General features: G+C 31.6%; 1 protein-coding gene across 4 annotated transcripts in view; it reads right to left on the minus strand.

Moving 5' to 3' along the window:
* Positions 1 to 248: 248 nt before the first annotated feature.
* Positions 249 to 26385, minus strand: part of LOC118193280 (uncharacterized) — a 107751-nt gene continuing 81614 nt past the window's right edge. For all 4 annotated transcript variants that reach the window (XM_085818270.1, XM_085818269.1, XM_085818268.1 and 1 more), the window contains 3 exons: positions 18905 to 19014; positions 9948 to 10076; positions 249 to 413 (listed from right to left, as the gene is read on the minus strand). In XM_085818270.1, the coding sequence (XP_085674396.1) occupies positions 326 to 413; positions 9948 to 10076; positions 18905 to 19014 (327 nt within the window). In that variant the 3' untranslated portion in view covers positions 249 to 325. The remainder of the gene's footprint in view (positions 414 to 9947; positions 10077 to 18904; positions 19015 to 26385) is intronic.

A 26385-nucleotide genomic window follows, 5' to 3' on the forward strand; every position in this document is an offset into this window, starting at 1 on the left:
TTGTTTATTAAACATTTTAATTCAATGGAAATCATAAGAAATAATAAGTTTTGCATTTTTAGAACCATTTTGCTTTTGGGCTAAAACTGTTCTCACAAAATTCTCTATCTTGAGAAATTCCGTAGTGGAAATACATATTTTCATCAATATTTAAGGAAACCAGGTCACCTGCAGATAGCTTTTTCATACATTTTGTGCCCATGTGTTCTTAAAGTAAAACACAGTACAAATGAAACATATCAAATGCATTCCATGATGAAAAGGTGGTATATTTACAATGTTATAAATGTAAGGTAGTATATTTACAATAAATCATTTTTAATAATTAGACAACTTCTGCTGCTTTAACCATGTTCCAGAGATAATTCTTTCCAGGTTCAACATTCATAAGTGTTTGAAGAATGATTTCCTCTCTAAAAAACATTAAACAAAGTATAATCTTACATTAAAAGAAAAAAGAAAGAAAAGAAAAAGAAAAAAATTTGCTAGAAATTCTAAGCATATCCAAATGTTAAATACTACATGTAATAAAGTAGTGAATAATTGCAAAACAAGCAAGACAACTCATATTTTAACCCATTCATGACCAACGTCCTGCAGGCATGATGCAATGATTCCACTCTTACCAGCTCAGCAATGCTTCTACGCAAAGAGCTCTGACCAATCTCTTCAGCCCAGCGTCGCATATCCATAATTTGAAAACTGAATGATTTATTTGAATTTTTAAATCCCAGTAGATGTGCTAAATGGTATCGCTTTTGACATCGGTTGAGTCATGGCTTTTGACCTTCATGTATGAGCATTATTTTCTGTTTTTGATATATTTATTGGTCTAAACAAACTGGGAATCATAGCTCTTTAAGTTATATGGGCACCAAAATTTTTGTTTATTTCGTTGAGAATTTCGGGCATGTTTCCTTTTTTTTTTTTTCCATCCAGCTCAATGTTTTCATTTAAGTTATTTGCTTATTTTGTTCGGAGAATGTGGGAAAACGCATATAGTGGGTGTAACTTCGTTGAACTTCGAAAAACTCAAACCAGTTGTCATTTTTTATATTTATTTAAAAACTTAGTACAGTACAAAGTCCGGATGTGCATAATCCGGACCTCAAAGCTACAAACTTTCTGTGCATGCATATAATACCTTTACGCATGCACATAATACATTTATGCATGTGCGTTTAATGTACAACGGACAGTATAAGCTAGGCTAAAATTATCTAATTATCTATTTCAGTTAATGGTGCAGATTGTGTTGGTCCTTAATCTTCTAATTGGATCTGGCTTATTATTTCTTGCAGACTTAGAGCAATTTTATAAAAAGTAAGCTTGAACTTTCGATTATGTCAAAAAGAGTTTCCGATTCTGGATCTGCAAAATGAAAGCACGTTCAATGTACTGCTTCCAATAGCGAAGAAAGTGACTTATTTATCTTAAGTCTTTATTTATCTTAAGTCTTTGACTAACTTATCTAGGGATAATTATTTCTTAATTTTCTTTTAAATTTCGTATATGTAATTTTGTTTTAGTATTTCGCATGTTTCATTTATTTCTATTAATATGTATTAAGAATGGGTATATTAAATCCATAACTTCAAAAACTGAGCTCATTATAATAAATTGCTGATTTTACATTATTTTTTGGTAAAATTAAGCTCAACTGCTGAAAATGCGTGGGCCAGTGGCGACATTCCATATTTTTTTTTGGGGGGGGGGAAGGTCAAGTGACTGTGCTTTATTTTCTTTTCCGTGTGCTAGTCCTGAAGAGGTTAAAAAAAATAAGCAAAATTTTTGCGAAAATCAGTGTTAAACTAAAAATGAAATTAGCTTATTTTTTAAAACTTAAATATTTTGTTTAAAATATTGTTATTATAGATTTCTTTTCTGACAACAGAAATAAATGCTAACAAAGACCAAATATATATATATATATTAAAGTATTGCAATTTCTGTAGCTTATAAATTTAAACAATGTTCAACAAGTCGCATAGCAGCACATTACATGCAGGGTCACATAATAATCAGTAGCTTTTCCACATTTAGAAATATTCTGTCCTACAACACTTACATATATGGTCATAAAAACTGTTGTTTTAGTGATTGGGAAAAATATGATTGCTTGCATGAAATATCTGGTTGCAACGAAAGTTTCACTCTTCAAATTGTTGTCATCAAATGGTATCATGCAAAATGCATTATATTTTTTTTAAATTAAATAATAAAGAATTTATACATATGTATGGAAGATATAACAAAAGAATCTTTAAGAATAATTGGCGACTTCAAAGTTAACTATTCTAGATTGTATGCTCTCCCCCTAAATTCATTTGCTCTCCCATATTTCAGATCTTTCCATGTTACATATCAACCTAAAATTAAACAATCACAGATTAGTTGTACTTACGCATCATACTAGTACAAATACTCTTGGCACAACAACTATGTCATTCCTTTTCCTAGCTTCCGCCTTCCAACATCTGCACACTGCTTAAAATGATGTTGTATCCTTTTTTATCTGTGTATATAAAAATTCTTCGTATTCAACTATGATCGAAACGTAATCTGTCTACTAAAGAAATACTTTTTTATGCCTAAATATAAAAATGGAGATTATTCAATTCAGTTGTGTTAACTGCCTCATCGATCCTTCACCCTCAGCCACTATCAAAAGCTGTTAAAAGTTCCAGTATTTTCTTCTATGCATTAAATTATCGCATTTATGCATCTGATTGTAATAAAGTTTTCCACCAAAAAAACGTTCTTAATAAAGTTAGAAAAAAAAAAAAAAAAAAAACATGAAAGCAGTACCTTCAGTGCAGGTAGTAATTACCACCAAAATCTATGATTTTCTGCCAATATTTGGCAGTTTTTCAAAGCCTTAGGCCCAGAAACTTGGTAGCTGCAAGTCCAAAAAAAGGATTAACCTCATTTTGGACGTCCTGCGTGAAATGGAAGACAGCACCAGAAAGATGTAACTGCAGATGTGAAAAAAAGTTAGAAGTCCGAAGAAGCGATATCGGGGTTATATGGTGGGTGTGGCAAAACACATTCAAGTCCATACAAAGTCCAACCAGTGAATGCAGACACATGTGGTCTTGCATTACCTTGATAAAATTTTACCGTTTTGTGCCGGAATTTAGTTTGACGTTCTTCCTTGAATAGCAGCATCAAGATGGACTAGCATCTTGCTGTACACCTTATATTGTTCCAGATACTCTTTGTAGATAATACCACAGCAATCCCACCAGATACAAGGCATGATCTTTTTGTTAGTCAAATTGTGCTTTGTGACGCTGCTAACAGGCTCACCGGGTGCAGACTAATTCCTTTTTTGGCCTGTCTTGTCGAAGTAAATCCACTTTTCATCACAAGTGATGATTCGGTACATAATTTTGTCTTTACATTGACAATCGAGCATATTAGTGCAGGCCCAAAGACATCTTTCCTTATCTGCTCGAGTCAGCTCATGCAACACCCAGTGATTAAACTCTTACGTTAAGTCTATGAAATGCATAGCATGACTAATGGACAGGTGTTAATGTCTAACCTAGCAAGCTCTCAAATAGTTGCATACTTATCTTCTTCCAAAAGTTCTTGCAGGCAGGCCTCATCAACATCAGTAGGCCAGCCAGAGTGCTCTGCTTTTTGAATGCCATAGTGTTCGTTTTAAAACTTTATTTACCAAACCTTCACAGTGTCATGTGATGCAACATTAGTACCTAAAGCTGTATATGTGATTTGCAGATATTCTGTAGCTCACTTTTTGTTACAGAACTGGAAATAAATGATGGTTCTAATCTGGTAGTGTGTTAGTTCCATTTCAGACACCTTAATAATAATATTTTTTTACAAATTTCACAACACAGTGTTCTAAAGGAAGTCTCTTTATTTCAAATACTGAAAATTGTTTGACAAAATATGATGGAACTGTTTGTGCAGACAATATTTTCAGTGGCAAGAAACTTTCATTTAAACCCGATATAATTTTTAAACAAAAGAAAGATTACACTTTTAAAACTTTTTAATTTCAGAAGTCGAGATCAAATTATAGTATTTTATAATGCATATTATTATTGAACTTGAAATACAAGAATGGATGCGTAGCATGCATGCAGACACATGAACACTTGACTTGAGTTAGTTCAGTTTTATCAAAAAAGTATATAAGGGCTATCTGTCTTAAGAATTTACCAGATGAAGCAATTTGGATAACTCAGTATCCAAATTGCATTATCAATATTGCACTAAGTGATAAAAAAATATGCTGACATTTTGGTTTGCTAACAATAGTTTTTTGGTATCAAATGTAGAAATCTATATTTTGCATTCTTTAGATTGTTAACATTATTGCAGCTTGAGCTAGAATACAGAAAGTTCAACATCTAAGAAAAGTAATGCATGCATTTTATAAACCTGCAAGTTGGGATTGCAAAATTATTGATTTTTGCATTTAATGGTAATGCAGAAAAAAAAAATGCCTACTATAACAAATATCAGTAATAAACAAATATCATTCAATTAAAGCAACTATAATAAAAACATTTTGGTTAATTTTTGCATTAAAATTTAAAATGCCAGTAACATCTACTGAGAAATAGTGTGATTAAAAAAATATTTTTTTAAATTTATTTAATTATTAACAATATAATACTAAGTCTGAACTCATTGATATTTTTACATAATTATCAGGGGGAAATAAATAAAAGATATTTGATACAATTTTAAACTTATTTTGTGCCTTAGAATATGTTAAAAAGATATACAAATTGTTTAATGCTGTAGCATCCAGCCTTCAATCAGATTTTAGCACAAATACACCTGCAGCTGAAAATGCTGTTTCCAGTATGAAGGCTTATAATCTTAATTATTAATAAATGACTGTAAACTAAACATAAATGTCTATTGAATATGTTATATTTTTTAATTAATTTCTTTATAAACATTAGTTTACACTGTGTATTAATTTTCTTGAAATACAATCATTCATCAGCAATCTGATGAGGAATTTTTTTTTCAAGGGAGATATATTTATTGAATATTCTGACATGACAACAATACTTTTGTCATCGTAGTGATTATGATAGTTGTATTGAAGAAATTAATCCTCAATTGCTATCATACACTTTCTTGTTATTTCTATAATTATTCTAGATACAGATATATTAGAATAAATACACTGCATTCACCATTTTTATTATTATTAATAGTAGTAGTTATTGATAAACTCCAAAACAATTGAGTAATTAGTTAATTTTTTATTATCATTAATTCATTTAATTTGTAACTTAATTTACATAAAAGCCTCGCAAAAAGGGGGAAGCATCATCACACAAAATACAATGGTAGAGAAGAAAGCAAGAGAAAAACTTTGCAATTCTAAAGAATTATGATAGAAAATAACAACAATACAAAATTTCAGGGTTTCAAAACATAGCAGTGGTGGGTGGGGGAAGCATCAACAAAATATCAGAGGTGAATAAGATTGTTGTAATGATGCATATTGCAAGCTTCAGTACACACTTTTCTTGACTATAATATTTACATTACTGTTATCAAGGTCTTGATGGTAACATTTTTAAAACTTAAAGTATTGTTTTAGTTGTGGTAAACTTACATTCTGAATCAATAACTTAATGATTAAATAAAAATGTTAATGAAATTACATCTTAAGATAAGCTAATTGATACACAATTAAATGCTATCTTTACTAAAGAATCAACATAACAGCAGCATAAAGAAATTATTTCACAGTCTGACAGTTAATCAAATAAATCTGATTGTATGAAATCTAACAAAATTCATTTTCATTATTTTAATATTTTAATTTTGTATTCTTTTTAAAAAACTACTAACACATCATTATAAAACAGATTAATAATGATTCTTAACAGCTTACATAAGTTTAAAATTCTGTTAATTCTTATAAATAAAATGTAATTTTTACTAAATTTTAAATGCTTAAATTTCCTTTTTGGTTTTCAAGTCAAAATTAATATTTCATTCAAAAACTTGAAATAATATGGGGGGAAATATTGATTTCTTTTTAGCTCACCGATCATTACATATTACAACACCAAGCATACATCTGAAACATTTAAAATCTGAAAACGCATACCTGCAATGTTTTGTAGGTGATTACCTCCCCTTTACCACAAAATTTTTACAATGATGCTTTAAAACTGCTGTCTTTTATAATGTTTTCTACCACCATAGAATTACAAGGCTTTTCACTTTGCTTTGTTTTCTGCTTTGCACTGTTCTTTTGTGACATTTTCATCCATGATATTTTTGGTACACACTTCTGTTACTATACTACTATGACAATTTACCAGTCCCAAATTTTAATATAACTGCTTTAAATAAATTAGCATCATTTCAACAGTTTATATAGGCTGCAACTTTTTTTAATCATAGTCATTAAATCACACAGATAGCTCTTCTGTGCTTTTCCATAGTTGATTAAACAAATTAGGAAACATTAGAGAACATAATAAATCCACAGTAGTGTAATAAAAAATTTCAGGGCATAACCTTTGCAAAATTTTAAGACATTTTTTGACACTTTATAGAGACATTTGGTTATTTTGAAGCAGGAAGGCATGAAAAATTTGCAATGCCCTCATTGGCACTCAAAGCTGAGCCTCTTGAATATGTGCCGAGTGTGCTACCACTATACCATGAGGGCATGCTGGAAGGAAGGAGAAAAACCTTATAACTTAAAGTAGAATTTTTAAAGCTCACACAGTCTTCCTCTTTAAGTTCTCAGATTTAATGGCCATGGAAAACTGGTACTTATGTATTATCCCATCGATCCATGAAAGTTAGCGCAGATTACAACTATTACAAAACATTCATCAGTATCACTGCACTACCCGCCAAATAGGCACTGCTGTGGAGGTATTGCTATGTCACTGCTGTAGTAGACCTATTTTGTTTTTGCACTTCATAAGAAGGCTTTCATCTATTTCTAATATTTTGTTCTGTCCTCTGATTTTACCAAGTGCTATGACTACATATTTCCCACAGAAGATTGTTTTCATCTATGATTGTTTTGTCAGCCATAACCAGCTGTTCTTTTCCTATTCAAGATGTTAATTCCCTCGGCCAGCCTTTAAATATACCAAAGTGCATTCACAAATGTGATTCTACAGAAAACAGAATCCCATTCTTCAAAATGCAAAAAATGCATACAGCAACAACAGTTAATTAATATCCTTTTTCGTAAAAACAAAAGGTGTCTCACCAAGAATCAGTTGGGTTTACATCAAACAAAAATGCAGATATTATGAGTGTGTTGTGCTGATATGTGTTGAGCGCATATCCATAATGGCAAAAATTGTGCTGCTTGGCAATTTCATGTTCGATAAGATAATATGTGAGTATCACAAAATTTTTCAAACTGCTTATTTACATTTAAGCTGTTACAATATCAACATAAATTAATTTACTTTCAATATATTATACAAACAATAACATACACATTACATAATATAGGCTTCATGGTAGTCCCAAAATCCTTCTTTATTTTTGAAAAAGAAAATTTTTAGATCAAAAAGTTCTGAATGCCAAAAGATAAATAGAAATATGCATATTTATATATGTAATTGAACATTTAAACTTATAAAGTTTGACTACTTTCCAACAGTAATATGAAAAAAATGCTACATCTTTTATAAATAAAGAAAAAGCAAATCAAAAGTTTTCCTGGAAATAATTAGCAAATTTTCCAAGTTTCTCTTTTAATTGGTAGAAAAGCATGCAAATATAAAATGTAAATTAATCTAATGTTTCTTCTTCATCTGATTTTACCTATTTCTTCTTCCTTCTTCACCTCTTCCCAAGTTTTTTACTTGCTTCATCAAACAGCTTTTCTGCAGCATTCTATCATTCAATGACTGCCCCATTCTGCAGTTTTTGACTGTTTCAACCTTAAAAAAGGTTTATTTCCAATTTGATTTCAAAGAGAAAGAACTTACCTCCACTGCTTTGATTATTCCTCATAATCATGTGATTTTTAAGCTTAAGATTTATAATTGCTTATTAATTTTAAGAGATTATTATGTAAACAAATGGCCAACATGATATATGAACTTAATAGCCAGTGTATCTTTTGTCACAATGCTAGTTAAGACAAAAGATAAACCCCTATTAACTGAGATTAATTGAGAAACCCCTATTAATTTGAGAACTTGCAGATGATAACATCAGATTTCTTCAATTGAAAAAGATTTAAATATTTCATATTCTCATCATAAGTCTTCAGTTTTTGAGAGCTTGCATCAAAATTTTTGAATATCATGACCTACATTGTGATTATTATATTATGTCAGTATCATCATAATCACATACAAATAACAAGCTAACAAGCATTCATTATTTATTCTGTCAATCATGGAATATAAAATATATTCTGGGATAAGTACTCAGGCAGCAAAGACTCTAATTCACCTTCCAATTTAATGCATTCCCAAAAAGAAAATTTCCTAAAAATTCACTGCTTAATTTTTTTGTTTGTTTTGTTAATAGTTCTTATACAGCACTATAACCAATACCAAAACTTATATATATATAATTGTTGTATGATCTTAAACTTCCTACCTCTGGGTTCACTCTTTTTAGATACTTATACTAAAATTAATATTAGGAGATAATATAATCAATATTTATTTAGTAAATATATATAAGCACTAACTTAAATAAAAATGAAAAGAGACGAATCTGTGCTGAAGCTGCAAGATTAAATTAAATTCAGAGTGAAGTAAAAGAACAGAACATAAATTAAATATGAACTTAATTCCAAAAAATATAAAGGCCAACTTATTTTTATCTCCAGGAAATGGTTAAAAAAAACCAAATAAACTTAAAATGAAGGGTACAAAGAAAAAAAAAAAAAAAAGTGATTAAAGAAAATGTTTAAAAATACAGAGCACGAGACTTTAAAAGTGCACTAAAATTGCCTGCAATTATTCAACTTGGTTTAAGGCTTCAAAACACTTTTCCCTTGACAAGTTCTGTTTGAAGCATTAAACAAAGGAGATTAATTTTTCAGGCAATTTTATTGCATTTTTAGCCTCATGCTCTGTGTTTTTAAGATTTTCTTTAATCACTTCTGTTTTTCACTTTGTACCCTTCATTTACCTTAACTCGGTTTTTGTAACCATTTCCTGGAGATAAAAAACCGAGTTAAGGTAAATGAAGGGTACAAAGTGAAAAACAGATTGATTAAAGAAAATCTTAAAAACACAGAGCATGAGGCTAAAAATGCAATAAAATTGCCTGAAAAATTAATCTCCTTTGTTTAATGCTTCAAACAGAACTTGTCAAGGAAAATGTGTTTTGAAGCCTTAAACCAAGTTGAATAATTGCAGGCAATTTTAGTGCACTTTGCATTTTTAACATTTTCTTTAATCACTTTTGTTTTTTTTTTTCTTTGTAACCTTCATTTTAAGTTTACTCAGTTTTTTTTTTAATCATTTCCTGGAGATAAAAATAAGTTGGCCTTTAAAATTTTTTGGAATTAAGTTCATATTTAATTTATGTTCTGTTCTTTTACTTCAGTATGAATTTAATTTAATCTTGCAGCTTCAGCACAGATTCATCTCTTTTCATTTTTATTTAAGTTAGTGCTTAGTTTTTACGGCAATTAACATATTGCAATAGTTCTAACAGTTTACTTCCCTCCTCCAATTCCTTATATTACAAAGTTAACTTTTTGCCTTACTTTAAATGAAAAAAATATTACAAAAATGGGAGAGATTGAAAAAAATTATTAAAAAAATGTAAGGAAAAAGATTTGAGGAAAGGGGGCAATATAGTTCAGAAACTAAAATTTCTCTTTTTTGCAGTAATTATAAAACACTGATAATAAAATTCACTTAGTTTAAAAGTACATATACAAATAACACGATGTAAGTAGTTTCATTATTTTAATGAATACACAAACTTACTTGATGTTTCTGCCAGACACATGACTGACTTGTGGAATTATTCTTTCATTAGGATATAACTGCATATTTATAGGAAATCTTAAAGAGAATGCTGATTTTCTGCTGTAATTCACTACTTCTACAGTTAACCTGGAGGGAAAAAAATATTATTTTGCTAACATTAATCTGAAATTCTATTATCATTTCACAATTACACTACAACTTTGATTACATAAACTGTGATAAATCAGAATTTTTTATATTGAATATCAAAAAGTAGAACACAAACTTAGTGTTAACTTTTTTTAGTCCAAAGGGACAATTTGCCCAGAAGGGATATTAATTTTGTTTTGGCATTTTTGTGTTGCGTGTGTAAATGGCATTTCGCTTTTAAAATTGTTGCCACTAAATATTACAGCCCTGCATTATATTTAAAGAAATTAAATAATGAAGAATCTGCATGAATGTATATTTCTTGCACTGTGAAAAACAATGGTACCAGTGAAATCTTAACACACGAGCACTATCAGGGTTTGCCAAGACTATTACAGCTTTTGACAAGTTTACATTTTGTTAATATACACTATATTTCTAATGTACTAATTATGCTGCTATATTACTAATCAACCTAAATATTCCTATTTTATTGTCATTAATTTTGTACATAAGTAAATAATTGTAGTGAAACTACATGTAAATTGTAGTCTCTCTTGTATATTGTAATATGAAAGGCCTCAGGCAAAGATTTGCCAGAAAAATAGGATTACAGAAAAAAATCAGAAAAGAGTAGGGTAAAGTGAACTTTCAAGAGAAAATTGATAAACATTTAAATATCCTGAAACAATTACATGGGAAACTCTTAACATGAAAAAATATTAAAAAAAAAAAAAAAAAAAAGACAAATGAAATTTGTTCTTAAATAATTACAGTAGCATTTTTGTTTTTCATAAGAAATGTTTCAGAAACTGTGCTTTATAGCATTTATTATCTTGTTTATTTTTCAGAATCAAGATATTTCCAAGGCACCAAAATGAAAAGTAATGTTACTTTAAAATATGGCAGGAGAAAATAAAAATGTTTTATTTTAATGTTATTTCTTAAATATAATTTTAATTTACTTTCATTATTTTATGATATTAATGTCCATAAGTCACCAAATTTAGTGCCACATAATAAAAGAACAGATATCCCAAAAAAGGAAAAGTTAATTGTATCGAAATGTTTATATTTCAATCAAAACAGGGCCTTGCACTTATAAAACTTGAGTATTCATCATTTATATATTAAGAAATAGGATAAAATTAAAAAGTTAACCCATCAAATATACGAAGGTTGGAACTCTAATAGTGGCAACTATTTATTTACAAGGTATACAAAAGTGATTCATGTCACCATGTTTTACAGTCCTTCAATATAGTCGCCAGCATTGTGTACAACCCGTTTCCAACAATGTGAAAGTCGTAGAATACCTGTAGCAGTGCCTGTTTTGTTGATAGTTTGAATGGACTGGTCTACTGCCGCAAGAATCTCAAGAACAGTTTGGAAACGAGTGCCACGAAGTGGTTCCTACATCTTAGAAATTAAGTCATATTCACAAGGGCTTAGATCTGGGAAGTATGCTGGATGGTAAAGCACTTCCCAGCCCCATCGCTTGAACAAATCAGTCACAGCTTGCGCTGCATGCGGCCGAGCACTGTCACGCAAAATGAGAGGAGCGTTCTGCAGAAAGTGTCGCCATTTTTTTCTCAAAGCTGGTCGGAGATTGTGCTGCAAAAATGAGCAGTAATACTGCGCAGTGACGGTCTGCTGTGGGGGAACGGTATGCGTTAGGATGACACCATCACAGTCATACACGAGAATAACCATAACTTTCACATTGCTGGGGTTCTGACGAAATTTCGAACGTCGTGGTGACCCGTGATGACGCCATTCGTTTGATTGGCATTTCAGTTCTGGCTGGTACGATCGGGCCCAAGTCTCATCCAGCGTAATGATATGGCATAAAAAAGCATCTCCTTCGTGCTCATAGCGCTGCAGGTGGGTTCAGGCAGCATCATATCGTAGCCATTTCTGCATTTCCGTCAATTGATGCGGAACCCATCGTGAAGCAATTTTTCTCATGGACAGGCTTTCCTTCAGAACGTGCAGCACAGTCGTATGCGCTAATCCTGTTTGTCCGGCCAGCTGATGAATCATTTGGTGGCGATCACTGTCCATTAGTGCGGCAACAGCTTGCACATCTGCATCGATGACAATCGGACGACCTGGCCGCAGCATGTCTGCCACGATTTGGCGTCCTTCATTGAATGCTTTCACCCATCTTGATACGGTTCTGTAAGGCAATGCAGATTCCCTGCAAGCCTCTTAAAGCCCTTGATGACACTGTCGTGCTGTACGACCTCTGGCACATTCAATTTTTATCCAACATCGTTGCTCTTGTTTTGGAAACATCCTGATAACACTTACTTTAGACCACGAGTTAATACAAGGATCCGTTCTTCGCGTCACTTCGCATGCACGTGACGTAGGCAGGACGAGTCTTTTTGCTGAGAGATAAGGTAGTTATGTAGTTCACGTGTGGTGTACGCGATATTCTTTGGTTTAGTTGCGTAGCGTTTTTTCAGCTGTGTTGCCATTATTAAAGTTCCAACCCTCGTATATTTGTCAATGCATCGACAAAAAACATTTCTCCAAAATGTTAATTCATAATCAAATTGGCAGTTGTAAAAAAAAAAAAAAAAAAAAAAAAATCAGATAAGTAAAATTAAGGACCTTTTGCCAGTTTTGTCCAAAATTAAGGACTTTTAAAGACCAAACATCATCCCCCCCCCAAAAAAAAAACCTAAAGACTTTTAAGGACCGTATGAACCCAGTAATATAATGCAAGCATCGAACTCCCAAACAACTGGTATAAAAGAAGAAAATACACCAGTACAAGCTCCGTTCTCAGAAAGAAAAAGAGAAATTTTTACTGGCTGCTGAAAGACAGAAAATACATTTAAAGACAGCAATGAATTTCACCATGGAGAATTTAGACCTAGCAATCATGCTACCTTTTTAGAAAAATTTAATATAAATTACAGTCTATGGTCTTCATAAGGAAGCCCTATTGGCAAGGGAAGGCATGGCAGAGAAGACTATATTCTAAAAAGACAGCATAAGGAATTAACAAAAGGACCTGAAAACCACCTCATATAAACGCACTATGAGAAATGTTAGTATAAAGACCCCCCAGCCCATTACTCTAAACTGGGTTTGGGTACCTACAGGGGTCAGGGACAATGATATAACAGATGGGCTGACAAAGCTTGCCTCAATAAATGATGAGATAGATGCATAGGTTCTAGTCTCAGAAGTGGCAGCTAAAAAATACATAAAAATGGTAGGAGAGATGGAACAACGAGAATGTAGGGAAGATTCATCTACGCAATTTTCCCTGAAAGTCAGATCATTATTATTTGAAAGCATCTACTAACTACAGGAAATCTGCTCTTGAGATAGAATGTAAATTGTACCTGAAGCATGGAAAGAGAAGCAGATGGTTGGTTGGTGTAGTATCCTTTGCGAAGTCAAATGGATCCATGCATGGGAATCACAATTTTTGCCAGTTCCACAATCTTTTCACTAAACAGCTCTCCCTAGAAAAGAAACTCCCTGGCAGAGCTGCAAATATTGCCGTACAGGTGAAGAAAGCTCCATTTCGGGGCACTTCCTACAATTTCCATATTATCTGGTATAATCTTCATTCATTTTCATTCCTATAAAATGCAGGTTCTCAATCTAGTAATGGTCTTCATAAGTTCTCTGTTTGCATCAATCTCACATATCTGACGGTTTTTCTTAATAGACTGTATTAAGAATGTAAATTGTACCTGAAGCATTGAAAGAGAAGCAAATGGTTGGTTGGTGGTTGGTGTAGTATCCTTTGTGAAGTCAAATGGATCCATGCATGGGAAACACAATTTTTGCCAGTTCCACAATCTTTTCACTAAATAGCTCTCCCTGGAAAGGAAACTCCCCCAAGCCTGGCAGAGCTGCAAGTATTGCTGTACAGGTGAAGATGTGTTGTGGAGAAAGTTCCATTTCGGAGCTTGCCAGATTGGCAATGGCATTAGCATCTTCAAGTGTGTTGGGGATTGAGTTGTTGAGATTTCTGGCCTTTTTAGCCAGTTCATTGGTTGTTTCATTTCCAGTGATTCCAACGTGTGCAGCTATCCATTGCCTAGTGCATAGATAACTTGCATAGTGCATCGTTTCTAGGTGTTGGAGTATATCCTGGGTGAGTCTTGAATGTCCTTGCCGTATTACCTCTAGGGCAGCTTTAGAGTCGCAGTAAATTGCAGGTCCTCTGGCTTTATCATTATTGTTTAAGTCGATGTAAATTCTGAGGAGCCTCCTGTATTGCTCTTAATTCACAAGTGAAGTTGGAAGCGATGAGAAATAGATGCCTTTCACTATTTGGGTATATAGCACTTTCAGAGAAATTCAGAACTATGCAGCAAACACCTCCCACCTAATTGCCTCAGTCTTTCTTTTATGACACTTTATACAGATTACTACAGTGCCAAGGGAATTAGAGCAATCATAGCTAAATCAGAACAGTGAATATTTCATTATAGAAGTAGAAGTATAATGTAAGAGACGAAAGCTTAGCAGATAAAATAGGCTGCAACCTACCATATGAGCATAATTTGCATATAGCTACTAACAATTATAATAAATTACACTAACATCTTACCTTACTTTTAGAGAAAATTTTTAATCTATGCCCTTTAGACTGTGGCTCCCAGTTAGCATAACACAGCTCAGATATACTGAAATCTCTCTGAGAGTTGTGTGAGCCTGCAACTCCTGCCTATAATGGACAGCTTAAAGGATAGACCATGTAGTGCAATCCTAGAAGACATGTGGTTCATGTATATATATTATTATTATTATTATTATTATACTGGCTCCTTTCTCATTCATAACATTCACAATTTGTCCTTTATCAGAAGCATTTCTGCTGCTTCTAACTTTATCATAGTGGCATTAGCTTTTGCTTCTTGGGTGGCAGCAGTCAATTCCATAATAATTTTCAGCTGCTTTTCCATCTTCTTGGTTATTGGTATTCAAAGAAATCTACAAGTCTAACAACAATTTTTGCAACCTCTGGATTTTTTTTAACCAAATTTTCAAGGGTTCAGCACTTAAAATTAAAACTTCATGAAAAGGCCACAAGTAAAGGGTATTTCCAAGATTATAATTCCAAAATAACCCTTCTACTTTATATCTTGACTCTTTTTCTTCCAATATTTATGCTAGCATGCTAGCACAATTGCTTGAACACATTTCAAGATGCATAGCTATGTATTTAATGGCATCATAACTATTTTGACCTGGCCACTTAGAAAGTTAAATAATAACTCCAGATGAGCAAGATGAAATCTACAATTTATTATAAATAATAATGATAAACAGCAAAAGAAATAGCCGTAAATAGCTTAAGGAGAATGAAGATATTAAGCATTTCTTCTTAGTGCGTGATAAATATAAATTCCCAAAAAATCACTGAATGAACTCTAAAACACAATTCAGCTAACTCTCTTTGAACTGCACAACCTACGAGAAGATTAACAACTAACTCGTCTTGACTCATAAGAAAAGTAACTCACAGAACTTAGAAAATGTATTTTTCCAAATCTTCAAGAAAGAGGTTGAGACAAGCTGGTGAGAAAGCTGAAACAAGCCAAGTACATAAGAAATTGCCAAAGCTTCTTTCCCATATCTCATGTTCTAGTTGAGTTATTTTTGTAATTTATATATTGTTGAATTCAGAACTGACACATATATACAAAATTATAACCACAAATTCATTTATTCACAAGATAAATCTTAAAACTATTACATAAATGCAAAAATTAAACAAATGAATATAAAAAAACAATGCAAAATACCACAATAATACACAACAATAATGCACTCAAATAAGTATTTGCATAAATTTCCAACAGTATGCTCCATATATTTAATAAAATACATGGCTACTTTGAACCAAGCATTCCATCTGGTTATTAGATGATAGGTTCAGAATAAAGTTCTGTGGCTAATTGAGGTATCTTTTCTTTTAAGTATATTAAGTCATTTTCAGTCTTATTATGCACATTTATTATTATTATTATTATTATTTTTTTCAAGTGCAAGAATCTGTTTTTGTTTCAGCTAGAGCAGTATTTTATTCTTTAAACACTACATCAAGTAAGGTCAACAAGATTTACTTGATGTGCCTAACACTGGTGGTGCAAAATATGGTCAGTAAGCTGAAGCAGGCAGCCATGTAGTACACAGAGTCTGAGACTAAAGAATACTCTGTTTTGTATTTCTTCAAAGTGTCTACTACTTCTTGAGAGTTAGTAGAAGAATTAACAGTTACAGTATATAAACTCAATATAAAGCATAAATTGCAAATGCATATCTCTCACTTTTATCAGATGTTTTCATAGCAGCTACTACAGACTTATCTTTTAGTTGTTCTTTTGTTTCTTTCTCAGAATATGTGCAAAGTGGTATATATTTATGCCTCAAAGTATCTCTAAGAGAAAGATTACCTAAACCAGGTACAAATTTTATTAAATAATCACACACAGCTGAGTGATTTAATTTATGCATGAGAATTTTGGCTTTTAAACACATTGTCAATGTATCATAAATAAATTTTTCTTCTTCCATTTTGACATTTTTTCTGTGCTGTAGTCTGCCCCTTAATCATGTATCAGCCTGATGACAGTGCATTTCCCTCCTTTTTTGTGATACTACCTTATGTAGAATATTCAGTCTACGTAATTTGAACAAATATTCTGAAATTGACACATAAGGATGCGTGTTTCACTTAAATACAAACCCTCTTGTGCAAACTCCTATATTTTGTTAATCGTTCCTTTTCGTGAATCAATTTATGATCGGAAATTCAGCTGTATAATTAGAAAATAAAACAAAAGAAAGGTGCTTATTGAATAGTTTGACAAGTGACTAAACTGGCTGAGTGAGATGACTGGTATGGGGGGAATGAGAGGTATGTACAGGAGAGACATAGGTGATATGCATAGAGGAAGCAGAGGTTATAAATAATATGCAACAAGTCACTGGAGAGCGAGTGGCATGCAAATCAAATGATTTATCTTTCAGTACCTAATTTTCACAAATTTTCTTTCAAAATGTTTAAAAGCAATATAATTTTGCATTTTTTCATGAATGCTAGTTAACTTCACTACTATCACATTAATTCTGCAGCTAAAAAAATTATGTGTCCCTAATCATAACTTATGAAATGCTCTTAAAAATCACAAAAACATAATTTTTTATTATAATCTATAATGACAAAATGAATAGCTATTACCTTTAAATTGTTTTTGAGTGCAAGAATAATCCAGAATTCGGTACTATTCCGTTTTGAGGACCATAAAAAAATTAGGGCAAAAATGTATGCGCAAAAGCGCCAAATCTAGCAAATGCGCCCATTTAAACAGCGCTCCAACGCAAGCGTACGCGCTGATTTCAGATTGCGCAAGTTTATACGGTTCTATATTTCTTAAGACTACATTGAAATACTAGTTTAATTTTTAAATCCTTTTTTGATATCATATAGATTTAAAAATTTGGGAATTGCCCATGACGAAAAGTCTGCAATAGAATTTTGGGTAAAGCGTAGTATCACCCACTGCTTGACTCGTTTTTAAGAATTGCATATACACATTTTGGGTACACATCGACATATTTTCAATTAACCCCTTAACTGCCGCGGGCATATATATACGCCTTGCTCAGCCGATGCGTTAACTGCCCCCCAGATGCGCAGCCGATGCGTTAACTTTGCGAATAATTTTAGGTGTAGCAGCGCAAAGCAAATGATAGCAGTTTGGAAGGACGTATATATACGCCTGGGGCAGTTAACGCATCGGCTGAGCAAGGCGTATATATACGCCCGCAGCAGTTAAGGGGTTAAAAAAAATCCCAGATTTGCACAAAAATGGCACTGCGCACACCCTTGGCTTTAACCTAATCAACCTATTTTCACTTAAAAAGTAAAAGAAAATTGACAAAATTCCTATTGTTTTTACCCTTGTAAAAAACGGCAAACAAATAAATGGGCAATTCTGCACTTTAAACTAAATTTTTTCAAAGAAAAGGCATCATTCATTATAGAAAATTATGCTTGAACAACCAACGAGATGAAACTATGCTTTAGCGGTAACTCAATAGCGAAATAGCGATGCAGGCATCCATTTATTTATGTTTAGCAATTTTTACATAAATTATAATAATGATCTGAGATAGTTACTAACTCTTATGCTTCCATTCAGTCGTGTTTAGCCTTTTTTATATAAACTATAATAGTAAAAAAGTATTATATGAAATTAACCTTTCATCTAAATTAAAACATCAATCTTAAATAGTTATTTACTATTATACTTCCTTTCTTTGATTAGGGCTGCCGAAATTATTTTTGGCAGCACTGGCATCAACAATAGTTTGGCGATATTTTACAACCCTCAAAACCGAATAGTATGCAGAATTCTATACATCTATTGCAATTTTTCAACAAGCTTGATTCTTTTTCTCTGCAGAGTTATTGTAACACAGAAAAAAACTTGCAAAAGATAAAATGAGATTTTTCTACCTAGTGGTATGCAATTACTAAATGAAAACGCTACCTTCTAACACTTGCAGTATATATAAGTATGAATTTGCCTGAAATACAGTAATTCTTTAGGTGCAATATAAAATGATACCTTTGACATAGATTCAAATATTACCAGACAGAAAAAGATAAAAAAATAATAAGCAATTAAATAATGCTTACCTGAAATCAAATGAAACCCAGAAATGAAAAATTGTAAAGCACTTAATAATGAGTTTGAAATAGTGATTTATAAATAATTATTTATTTCATTAGTTGAACATGGAATAGTGTAACTTTCATGGTTAAAAAAAAAACTTACGTTACAGTCTCCTGAAAACTGCAGTGATATGAGTGTTTAACAGATACATGAGAAATATCCAGCATTAAGGCCTCTGCAGAACTTATTATATCTGAATATTCTTCTAGAAGCTAGAATTGAAATTATACATCAGTTTTCCACAACATTTCATGTCAGCAATACATTTAATGTTGTAAATAATAATAATTCAATGTAAACAAATATAAATAATTTTATTTTTACAGTAATTTTATTATAATTTTGTCACCATAAATGTATCATTACTAGTTAAACCTGTATGAATAACTTGCATGGTAATTCTTCTTTCTCTATATGCTGTCTATGTAGTCTATACCAGGGATTCTCAACCAGTGGTACACAAATGCAAAGAAACTAACTATTAAATTAAAAAAATTAAATACCCTAACATTCCGTTTTTTTCTTTCTGTTCCGTTTGCATTTCCCCCAAACTTTCTATGGTGAATATTGCTAGTATAGCTGCATTCTATCATCCTGTAAAGATCTGCTACTTTTTCAGATTCACCCTGCATATGCTTTAATGATGACCTGATTTGCTTAATTTTTACTCTCTGATTTTCTTAATTTTTTGTTTTTAAGGAACATAAGAAAGAAGTATTTAAATTTTAAAATGTTTTTACTTGAGCTTTCTGGTCAATTGAATGGTAGATAGCTGGGCTTTTATTGCATACAATACGAGACATAGAAAATGAAGCTGAAAACTTTGTGCTTCTCGTTCCTCCTATAAATACACAATTGTAAATTTGAAGGTGATCATCATTATTGAAGTTTAATATTCCTATTTGAAGTAATGTAATAACTGAGAAGATCACCTTTACTCTTTGATAATTCTAAGCAAATACTGTACATTTTTTATAATATTTAACTATTTTTATAGTATTTATCTGTTTTTATAGTATTTAATTATGGAGTGAAGAGCAAAAGATGAGAGTAAGCTAGCAGGAGACAGAAGTGGAGAAGGAAATGAACACTTATACTTAATAAAATAAATGAACACTTATACTTAATAATATAAAGTTAGATTAAAATTTATTTGGTTATGAATTTACTTCATTTTGATAGCTTAATTTAAATTTCATTTTGCAACTTTGATTATTATCATCATTGGATGAAGCATTATGCAAGAAATTTATGCATCATAATCATTTAATAAGAATATTGTGAAAAGAGGTTAATTTTAAAATGATGCAGTTTAGAGATAATAAGCATATAATTATTTTTAGGATATAAAGGGTAAATAATCAAATAAAAATGAGAGTGGTTATTGAAAATTGAAATTAGTATTTTATCTTACCTATATAGAGGTAATACAGCATTTAGATGTATATCTATGTGAATAAATAGAAAATAAAGATTTCAAAACCTACTCAAAATAATTGCATAAAGTTGTATACTTTTACACAATCTTTTTGAATTTGTCTATGTTTCTGATGCCATAATTTTAAAGTTTTTTGTGCTGTTTACTTTGGCCTCTAAGGGTTGAACTAATAAATATACAGAATACTTTTATTGTATTTTTAAGACTAATTTTAAAGTTTATTTCTGTTTTTGTCATTTAGAAGTAGGTTGTTTTATTTATTTACTTCTTTCATTGCACCAACCCCCTGATGACAATGTAGCAAAAGCTGTAAATTTCTTATTTCTTTTTAGCATATTTTGCCCCCTATTTCTTCCAGTTTGCCACTGTGCTTCTAGTTTTTTCTTTTTGTTGGTGATATATTCCGAACTGAATATGTGATGAATTTGAAAAGCATTTATTTTTTATTATTTTATTTTGTACTATATACATGTATGTGTGTATATATAATATATATATATAGGGTGCATCATAAATTCATACAAACTAAAATTCATAAGAAAAGAAGTAATGCTCAGAAAAAAATCAATTTGCACAAATATGACCAGAGGGACATTAGCTTTTCTTACCATGCATAAAAATATTATTCTAACCATAACCAAAGGAGGGTGCTCATACGTCAAACTGAGATGTTTTATGCAAATCAGGCTAGCAATAATAAAACACCTGACTGGAAATGGATTCATCATTCGATGCTGGCAGCATACTTACCAGATCTAGTGTGTTGGTGGTTAAACTTTTCTACAAGAATGGTGAAACCACAAGTATTCCACTGCAAAAGTTTCACACAGAAAAAAAAGTGGAGGCAAAAAAAGTCCTATTTCATTGAATGGGATAATGAATTTAGTATGATGTTTTGAGCAAAACAAAGAGTACAGAGGATTATTCACAAAGTGGCAGATAATTATTGAGAATGGAACTAGATCTATTGTGTACAAAGCATCATGAAAGAACTGACAGGCGAAACATCAACGGGGAATAGCAGTGCTCGTGAAGCTGGAAGAATAAAGGATTCGGGAGTTGTCGATTCAACATATTCTGCATGGAATCTTGAATCTGTATCCATACAAAATACAGGCACTTCATCAGTTATTACCAGCAGATACAAATAACAGACAAAACTTTGCTACATTTGGTATTGACACAAACGGAATGCGACCCACAACGATTGCTGGATATCATGTGGACATAGGAAGCCCATTTTTCTCTGCACAGTGATGTCAATATGCAAAACAGTTGCACCTGGGCAATGTCAAACCCTCATGACTACCTGACCAAATCACTGCATTCTCTTTATATGATTGCATGATGTGGTTTCACCAAGTCTTTCCTTTTGGGCCCTTCCCTTTTCGAAAAGCATAGTCCTGCATATAGCTGGAAAACCTGTAGTCACTGCAGAATGGCATGTTATGCTTTTGCATGACCACGCTGTCCCTGCATTACCTGTCATCACCCTCATGTGGGATGGTGTCCCAGCCCATGTTGGCACATTAAGTCAAGACTTTTATGTTCAACACTTTCACTGAAGATTAAGTCATAAGTCAAGGTTGTAAGTTTAAGCGGCCATCGCATTCATCAGACTTGACCCCAGTAGACTTTTTGTTGTTAGGGTACTTAAAGTCTTGTGTGTACCAGGACTCGCAACCCACTTTGGTGGAAATGGAAGATGCCATTCGACCCACCAACGGTGGCATCGATGCCAACATGCTATACTCAGCTTTAATAGGCATAGTGAAGTGTTTCACTTACCTAATATTTTGTGCTTGTCTCCTGGTTGAACACCTTTTGCTTTAAAATGAATGCAAGGTGTCATGTTACTGTGATCTGTTTCATTCTGTTTGTGTTGCCTGATTTGCATAAAACATCTCAGTATGACACGTGAGCACCCTCTTACTTTTGGAAACATTATATATATGTGTGTGGAAAAAAATTCAATGTAATTCTGATCATATTTGTGCAAACTGAAATTTTTCTCAAGCATTACTTTTCTGAATTTTTTTAAGTTTGCCCGAATTTGTGACACACCCTGTATATATATATATGCATTATTAACCTTATGCAAGAATCCTATGATGTGGACTAACTTTGAAATGAAGAAGTTTAGGGATGAAAATAAACTTCAAACTTTAATCTGAGTAATTTTAAGGTTATTTCAGAATTTATTTGCAATGCCAAAAATGTTGCTCTATATGCTTAAATTATTTTGTAATCATAATGAATAAGAAATTTGTTGATTCTGTAATAAAATTACAAATGCTTACAAGGTTCACATTATTATTGTGAGGTAAAGTAAAATTTTTTTCATTAAATTTGCAAGACTTTTGAATATATAAGTTATTAGTCTTAATTTTATATATCTGAATTTTTTTACATTTATGTTTACATTTCAATTAGGCAAACACTGAAGAATATTTATAACCATAAATACTGATGAATAAATTTTATATATTCATGCAATGCTTATACAAGGAATGGAGGTTTTTATTTGCTAATGTATTTTAGTATCTCACAGCCATCAGCAAGTAGTTATGTTTATTTGCTGGTAGAGGAGGACCCGACCATTTTTTTTTTTAAAATTCAAAGTTAATTTTCTTATTGTCCTGTATGTTGTTACTTTTCTGTGTTTATTAATTTCTAAAGCCCATTTTACATTGCTTTGCAATAAGAAAATGTGGACTGTTCAATAATGAGTAAATAATTATTTTTAATAGAATTTCAAGGATATTTTAATAGAATTTCATAGATATGAAGAACTTTTAACACTTCTATTTTGAAAGAAAACAAACTCATAAACTTTTTTAAAAAATTACACTATGTATTTAGTTTAGATATTACATAATATTTTTGTAATACTTCTAAATTACATTTTTATGTGTCATTTTGTATGTTTAAGACATGAGAAAGTTCATGAACAAAATGATGAGACATAGTGAAACCTATGGCTAAGGTTATGTTCTCGAGGAAAGTCATTTTTTTCATCGCTGAAAAAGCATATATTTAATTGCGCAGAATATTTTTGTCGCCAAGCCTTTTTCTCTTTGAAGAGTGAAGGAAAAAATGTGTTGGCATAACTTTTTTTTTTCTCTCCTTATGCTAAATTTGATCAGAGGCCAGTCGGCAGTAAACTGACATAGTATTAGTGGATTGGTCAAAGATATGGTGTGATGTATTGGTACTACGGCATTAATGAACTCAGGAGTATTTGCTTGTTTTTTTCTTTAGCTTTGGTTTTAATGTAAAGGCTGTTATTACAGCCTAAGTATTTAAATTTAAGAGTAAAATAAATGTTAGTTTTGTTTTAGATAAGTTCTGGCATTTTATTTAAGAAAATAAAGTATGCTTTTCAATTTATTTTTAATTTTTTTTTATTCCTCTCACGTTGAGAGGTTATGGGTCTAGGCAACTCAGTGTTAGAGGAATGCAAATGAATAGGGCTCCTTGCCTATAAAAATAAATAAATAAATAAATAAATAAATATATAAATAAATAAATAAATAAATAAATAAATAAAAGAGGAAGATGTGTTTCAGAAGTTGGTTTAAGCTGTTGTTTTACACATAACTGAAGATGTCATGTCTACCAAAAGAACTTGAGCTGTTAAGCCATCACAATGTGATCAATGGAAAGTCGACCTAAAAGTTGCTGTTCCTGGATAGAAATTGCTGAAACTTATAGAACAGGGTTGACCAAACTTCTAAATGCCACAAGTTCATATTTACATCATTATAGAATTAGTGGAGGAGGTTTTAAATAGAAAGAAATCCCTGATAAATCTGAAAAAAGGGTCTAAACTAAATAATTACTTCTTTTTGGACATTGAATAGTTTTAGTTTACCATATTTCATACATATATTTTATATGCACGAGCCACACAAATTGCCTGTGAGAGCTGTATCAGGCTCGCGAGCCACACTTGCTGTAGAAGGTAAAGAAGAATTGCATAAAAGTGTGATAAGGCATGAAAAGTAGGATTTCACATTAAGAAAAAATAGAGCCTTCACTAGATTACACTATGGAATTAAAACATAGTTCAGGATATTGATACAAGAATGTTCATGTGGTAAATAAGAATTACAGAAGCATTTTGAATGAAAAATAAGAGCAAAAGTAATCCAGCTACTAGATGAATTTTTTAGCATTAGGTATACACCAGATGAAGAGATGGGGTTATTCATTGTGAGGATAAAAATTGAAGGTAAACAAGCTAGCTGATCTGGACAAAACTTAGCATATCTTTTTAAAGGATTCAAGTCAATTCAGCATTTACCCCATGAATACTCCAGGATTGTATAGCTGATTTATAAGGATGTGGATTTTATGTTGAAAACTATAAAGAAATAGTAAGGAAAGAAAGACCACTTCGGCAGTTACATGCTGATTAAGAAGACAGTAAGGAAAGCATATTTAATACTATTAGCCCAAAAGCAGGGGAAAATAGAACTGAAAGAAAAACAAAATTTTAAAAAAATAATAGGCAATACAAAGCTAGGATCTTGTCATCAATGTCCCAAATTTGGACACTTAATGTGAGATGTAGTTGCACAGTGTAAAGAAAATGTAAATAAAAACCAGAAATTTAAAATGATCATTAAAACAATCAGTTTACAGATAAAGAATTAATGTTAACAGAAAATTTTGCGTCACGCTACAGGTAAAGGAAGTAACACAGTAACTTTAATTGGATCGTAGATACAGCCACTACATCTCTTTTCTGCAGCAATAGAAATTTAATGATAAATTTTGAAGAAATAAATTATATACCACACATTCCCCCATGTAATGCGCAATTTCAATGGAAAAAATAAGATTGAAATTTACGAATGCACATTATACACCGAGTATGAAAACGATAGATTTAAAAATAAGGAATAAGCATTAAAAAATTATATTTCTATAGGTATCTAAATGCTGTTTATTTAAAAGAAATGACATACCTTATGAACTTTGAAAATTTTCATTATTGGTTAACACGAAAAGTTTGTCATCTTTGTATTTCATTATATCTTCAGTTACATCATCGAATTCTGTTTCATCTTCACCATTATTGTTCCTCTGATCCATGAATAAATCATCATCATCATCTGTTCCATCTTTCACCGACACCAAACACCCTTGCTGCAGCATGATTTCCATTTTCTTTTGCAAAATGAATGGCTTTGTATTTAAAATGAGCACTGTGTTTGTTTCTTTTTAAAGGAGCCATATATATGACTAAAAGGAACACTAGATCAACAGTATTTCAGTAAAGCAAATGCAATTTACTAAAACCTTCAATTTTCACTTCAAAATTACGGTTTTAAATCACTACAGAAAGAGAAAACATCTAACTCCTAATTTCACGAATTCATTCAGGTTACAAGTGCATTCTTACTCCAAATTATACCTCCTTTTTCTCGAAACCCTACAATAACGTTCTTTTAGACACCTCTGCTTTCTTTGCAGAAATATTTACTCCCTCAAGCATTTATTCCATATACTTTTTCCCTTATCTCTTGTCAATTCGGTTCAAAAGGGTAGGACAAATCTTCGAATAAGTGACCTCAAAAGATAAGAGAATTGCACATGTACCTTTTAAGATACTATGTGAAGAATTGAGTTCATTATACCTAAAAATTTAAAAATGTAGCTTGAAATTATAGATGTGCATTATAAGCTGGAAAATATGATTCATATGTCTCTAGCCATGGGAAATTTTCAAAGTAAAGTATTGGGAAAAGGTACCTTGATATTTGCAATAAAGGTCAGCAACCAAATATATTGGATTGAATTAGAAAATATTTGTATAATCCAATAAGAAGAAATTTACTATCAGCAGCAAGGTTAGAAAAGGCAGATGCCTATTTTGTAGGTTCAAACAGTAAAATGTGTATACTTCAAAAATTGGGATAGGTTATACTACATGAAACTGTATGACAGACTGTGTAAATCCACTTGGGCATGCAACAGATGAAAAAGAAGTTGGTTACAGTATGAAGAATGTCAAAGTATATAATGCAAAATTATGGCATTCAAGATTAGGCAATGTAAATTTTGATTACATACAGAACACTAGTAAAAAATCAAAAAGTGTGAAAGGGTTACTCAATCAAAAACTAGTTTAGAAGTG

This window comes from Stegodyphus dumicola, chromosome 6 (genome assembly GCF_044657685.1).
Source record: "Stegodyphus dumicola isolate Sdum_Otavi_A_Nest chromosome 6, ASM4465768v1".
Taxonomy (NCBI): domain Eukaryota; kingdom Metazoa; phylum Arthropoda; class Arachnida; order Araneae; family Eresidae; genus Stegodyphus; species Stegodyphus dumicola.